At 30.3% G+C, this 6,539-nt stretch overlaps 1 protein-coding gene across 1 annotated transcript; it reads left to right on the forward strand.

Moving 5' to 3' along the window:
* Positions 1 to 4,804: 4,804 nt before the first annotated feature.
* On the forward strand, positions 4,805 to 5,980 carry LOC132558311 (beta-1,3-galactosyltransferase 1-like). The gene has a single exon (XM_060222858.1). It carries the CDS (start codon positions 4,805 to 4,807, stop codon positions 5,978 to 5,980), a length of 1,176 nt encoding a protein of 391 aa, XP_060078841.1.
* The last annotated feature ends 559 nt before the right edge of the window (positions 5,981 to 6,539 follow it).

The raw sequence follows: 6,539 nt of genomic DNA on the forward strand, positions 1-6,539 counted from the left end.
AATGTTTCTTAACGAACTAATTTATGTAAAAATATGGTTTATTTGTTTCTTGATGAGAGAACTTTATGTCAATAAAAGAAAACTAAAATTAAGATTTGTTCTTAATTGTTTTCAGTTAATGTTTGAAACGTAAAAGTTACCGAATAAACCTCCATGACGGGGAGCATTTAATAAGCATTCAGTTTCTTTAAATTTTCCTGGTGAAAACGATACCAACTAAGTTCGCATAAGTATTTTGATAAAAATCATTCATCTATGACTGACCCCCATTCTACCTGTGCGCTCTCGTACCTACGACTCGACAAGGGAACTTAATCCATGGCGTCCCGCATATGGTACAGCCTAATACTAATCGATTATGTGATATTGATTTTTAGATTGAATAATACAATCATTATAAGTCAAATCCTATTCAGCAATGAATATTTTGTTGTCCCTGATTCAACATGAACAGAGAATGTGTTCGGTAGTATGGTGACCATCATCTCTCATGACCGTGTTGTTACTGTATGTCAAGCTGACAAAGCTGAGATCACTGTTCAGGTCACAGGTAACTAGCAGAACGGGTTAAATCTATACTCAGTACTTGTCTATATTACATGTGGATTTTCTATACACGCGTACTACACATGCGCAAGTGGGCACGTATGTGAATATCCGGTAGAAATGTATATTACATGTTTATTAATTATTGACTCGGCCACCCGGAGTATAATTAAGAGGAAATGAACACCAGGTTTTGCGACAAGAATACAGGTGTGTTTCACCATACCAGCCAGATATAAGGGTATGTATACCAAGGAAGACACACATATTACCTTACTTATAGATATCTATTATAATTATAAATAGGGAATGTAACACGTACAAGACATTACAGCTAACGTTCGAGGCAAGACCAATGTTATGGATGTTATGATATTATAATACATACATACATACATACATACATACACACACACACACACACACACACACACACACACACACACACACACACAATATTATCTACTCACCTCGCAGACGACTTCCTTATGCATAATACGCTGACTTTGAAATTGAATTCATATCAAAGATCTAATTAAACATTAAAATATTATGGAATTTACTGCTGTAAAGATAAATATACTTAACTAGATAAATATACTCAACTAGATGAATGTACCAAACAAGATAAATATACCAAACTAGATACATATACCAAACTAGATAGATATACCAAACTAGATACATATACCAAACTAGATAGATACATATTCCAAACTAGAAATATACCAAACTAGATAGATATACCAAACTAGATCAATATACCAAGCTAGATAAATAAACCAAACTAGATACATATTCCAAACTAGATAAATAAACCAAACTAGAGAAATATACCAAACTAGATAAATATACCAAACTAGAGAGATATACCAAACTAGATAGATATACCAAACTAGAGAAATATTCCAAACTAGATAAATAAACCAAACTAGAGAAATATACCAAACATGAATAAACCAAACTAGAGAAATAAACCAAACTAGATAAATATACCAAACTAGAGAGATATACCAAACTAGATAGATATACCAAGCTAGAGAAATAAACCAAACTAGATAGATATACCAAACTAGATAGATATACCAAACTAGATAAATAAACCAAACTAGATAAATATACCAAACTAGATAGATATACCAAACTAGATATATATATACCAAACTAGATATATATATCAAACTAGATTAATAAACCAAACTAGATAAATATACCAAACTAGATAAATAAACCAAACTAGATAAATATACCAAACTAGATAGATATACCAAACTAGATAAATAAACCAAACTAGATAATATACCAAACTAGATATATATACCAAACTAGATAAATATACCAAACTAGATCATATGCACCAAACTAGATAAATATACCAAACTAGATAAATATACCAAACTAGATAAATATACCAAACTAGATAGATATACCAAACTAGATAAATATACCAAACTAGATAGATATACCAAGCTAGAGAAATAAACCAAACTAGATATATATATCAAACTAGAGAAATATACCAAACTATACCAAACTACATGAATAAACCAAACTACATGAATAAACCAAACTAGATAAATATACCAAACTAGATCAATGCACCAAACTAGATAAATATACGAAACTAGATAAATAAACCAAACTAGATCAATGCACCAAACTAGAGAAATAAACCAAACTAGAGAAATATACCAAACTAGATAAATATACCAAACTAGATACATATACCAAACTAGATAAATATACCAAACTAGATCAATGCACCAAACTAGATAAATATACGAAACTAGATAAATAAACCAAACTAGATCAATGCACCAAACTAGAGAAATATACCAAACTACATGAATAAACCAAACTACATGAATAAACCAAACTAGATAAATATACCAGACTAGATAAATATACTAAACTAGATAAATAAACCAAACTAGATACATATACCAAGTTAGATAAATAAACCAAACTAGTTAAATATACGAAACTAGATAAATAAACCAAACTAGATAAATATACCAAACTAGATAAATATACCAAACTAGATACATATACCAAACTAGATAAATATACCAAACTAGATAAATATACCAAACTAGATACATATACCAAGTTAGATAAATAAACCAAACTAGTTAAATATACTAAACTAGATAAATATACCAAACTAGATACATATACCAAGTTAGATAAATAAACCAAACTAGTTAAATATACGAAACTAGAAAAATATTCCAAACTAGATAATGTACCAAAATACATAAATATACCAAACTAGATAAATATACCAAACTAGATAAATAGATAAATATACCAAACTAGATAGATATACCAAACTAGATAAATATACCAAACTAGATACATATACCAAGTTAGATAAATAAACCAAACTAGTTAAATATACGAAACTAGATAAATAAACCAAACTAGATAAATATACCAAACTAGATAAATATACCAAACTAGATACATATACCAAACTAGATAAATATACCAAACTAGATAAATATACCAAACTAGATACATATACCAAGTTAGATAAATAAACCAAACTAGTTAAATATACTAAACTAGATAAATATACCAAACTAGATACATATACCAAGTTAGATAAATAAACCAAACTAGTTAAATACCAAACTAGAAAAATATTCCAAACTAGATAAATGTACCAAAATACATAAATATACCAAACTAGATAAATATACCAAACTAGATAAATAGATAAATATACCAAACTAGATAAATATACCAAACTAGATAAATACATAAATATACCAAACTAGATAAATATACCAAACTAGATAAATACATAAATATACCAAACTAGATAAATACACCAAACTAGATAAATAGATAAATATACCAAACTAGATAGATATACCAAACTAGATAAATACACCAAACTAGATAAATAGATAAATATACCAAACTAGATAAATACACCAAACTAGATAAATGTACCAAAATACATAAATATACCAAACTAGATAAATACACCAAACTAGATAAATAGATAAATATACCAAACTAGATATACCAAACTAGATAAATATACCAAACTAGATAAATGTACCAAACTAGATAGATATACCAAACTAGATAAATACACCAAACTAGATAAATAGATAAATATACCAAACTAGATATACCAAACTAGATAAATATACCAAACTAGATAAATATACCAAACTAGATAACAAACTAGATGAATACACCAAACTAGATAAATAGATAAATATACCAAACTAGATATACCAAACTAGATAAATATACCAAACTAGATAAATATACCAAACTAGATAGATATACCAAACTAGATAAATACACCAAACTAGATAAATACACCAAACTAGATAAATATAATATCACACATCACAAGTTATTATCACACACCATAACTGTATAACTGTAATGTAATATGATGGACAGCACTACACTTATATTTCAGCATTTTACAGAACTGGTAGGGGTATATATTCCACGTGTATAATAGAGATTCTCTTTTCTATACTTAATGCTTATTGTGTATCTTATTCAAGTTTTTAGAGTTTTTTAACTGAATGCTAAGGTATGGTACTAACACAGACAAAAAATGACCAATATCATTTGTTGATCGAATGACGCAGTAAATGATTTTAGGAAGAAAATACTGTATAAAGCCAATAATGACTTAAATTGGGTCACACAACGGTTTCGTCCTTCTAAGATTCGTCAGTGACACTTAATGCTTAAATTGTTGAACTGAATAAGAGATGACTGAGGAAAAGCAAGTCTTCGAAATCAACGTCAAAAAAATCTTTAAAGTAGACGGTACCACACCCCAAATAATTTGTTTGTTAGATAAACCAATATCTACCAGTGAAATGTTCCCATAATAGGGACAAGGAGCATTCTCCAATGCTAACTTGTGTCTTTGTTTTGTGATAGTTAATATGTTGAATATGCAGAACCTATAAACAATTAACAGATTACTTTATCCTGAATGGAAGTAATAAGGTGAAAAGTGAGCAATTGTTTCAGGAAAGTTAAAATATGGAAATGTTATTGCGATTTCCATCATAAATTCATAAAAAGAAGTCATATAGCTTTAATAAGCATCATTGGTAGGAAAAAAACTTGTCATTGTGTATCACTGAAATATATTTTGAAATCAGTCACACACAGAAGGATTTTAATTGATTTCATAACATACATATATACGTCGTTTAAAATATTTCTGTTTATATTTGCAGGGAATAGAATCAACCGAGATACCATAATGAATATATGCTTGAATTTACGTACTTTGATCAAGCTAGAGGCATGTGTTCTCTATGTTGTGCTATGGCTTTGCTTGATGACCGTTCACTTTCAGTCGTGGATCATCCCAAAACACTACCACACTCCAGAAAGCGATATAGCTCTCCAAAACTACAAACCAAGGGGAGAAAGTGAAAATTCTGGTCACCATAGTAACAAAACAGCAGCACAGATTTATACGGGTCCGTCAAATTCCGATGTCATGAAATGGTTCATCCATGGCCCAAAACTGGTTCAGTTGCCGCAGAAGTCTCGTAAACATCCACATCTCATGTCATATGACGTTCAAAAAGAGGTTTGTCATCGAGGTGCTGTTCACTTATTGATATATATACACAGCGCGCCACAAAATGGCTACAAGCGTGATGAAATCAGAAACACGTGGGCAGGGGTCCATAACTTCAAAGAAATTTATGTAGAACGCGTTTTTCTAGTTGGTGAAACGGACGATAAACAAGTTATCGAAAATGTAGAAAACGAACGAAAGCAGCAGGATGATATTATTCTTTGTCATTTTAAAGACAGTTTTAGAAATATGTCTCTGAAAGCCATTGCTCTATTGGACTTCGTAAACAACCGTTGTACACAAGCGAAGTATATACTTAAAACGGACGATGATATATTTGTAGATATGTATGCACTCATTGAAAAAATTATACCACAAATAATGAAAAAGCCAAAATCTATTGTTTGTGAAAGAAAATACAATCATTCGATCGTCACTGACCGAAACAGTAAATGGTATATACCGCCAGATCTTCTAACTGTGACTGATAAAGGCAAACTTCCAACGTTCTGCACAGGATATGCCGTGCTTTTTACCAGTGATCTGGTTCCTTTGCTTCTGAATGCCTCTTACGAGACCCCACTTGTACAAGTTGACGATGTGTACATGTTCGGATTTCTGTTGAAGAGAGTTCCAGGTGTAAATGTTATTGATAGTGTTAATTCATTTACACTGAACCAGGAGCTGGGAATGACCGAGTACCAGGACAGGACGAAACCTATAGAACATTTTGTTGTCAGTGCTTCGGAAAAGGGAACACAGGAAAAACTCTGGCAGAATGCTATTGATAAAGTTTCTCTCTTTGGTAAAGAAATCATGAATCACAACCTATTACCCTACGAATACTGATGCTATTTTAGACTTTTTGCTGACTATCTATATGCAACAATCTATCAACAAAAGTTATTTGTCATTGAGGGTAGGAAAACAAATCATTTATATAATATATATTTATATATATATACCTTCCAACAACACGTCGAGTTAAGATCTTCTGAATCTTCATGCACCAATGCTTGATTTGAAGTGATGTTTGAAGTTATTCTTAATATATCTCACCCGACACTATGAATTCAACCTTTATATTTCAAATAAATATATATATGCAAGATTTATTTAACTATGCATATTAATGATTTGAACGTAAATTGATAGTTTTTTTCTCGCTTATCGACATGTTTCTAATATATGAAATTTTATATATATATTTTTATATTCAAACTCGTGGTGACATAGCAGCTAGGAACCGCCATGCTCCGATTAGGCACCATATATTAGAGCTTATCAAATACTAACACGTAATGATAATCTACAGATGCATTGTGTGGAGATAGCAAAGCTGTCTTTATTTTCGAGAGAATATTTTTTAAATGGTTTTAATGCATAACAAATGCTGTTTTAGCGTATG

The sequence above is a fragment of the Ylistrum balloti genome, unplaced genomic scaffold (genome assembly GCF_031769215.1).
Source record: "Ylistrum balloti isolate Yb309-2 unplaced genomic scaffold, AGI_CSIRO_Ybal_v1 Utg370780, whole genome shotgun sequence".
Classification (NCBI taxonomy): domain Eukaryota; kingdom Metazoa; phylum Mollusca; class Bivalvia; order Pectinida; family Pectinidae; genus Ylistrum; species Ylistrum balloti.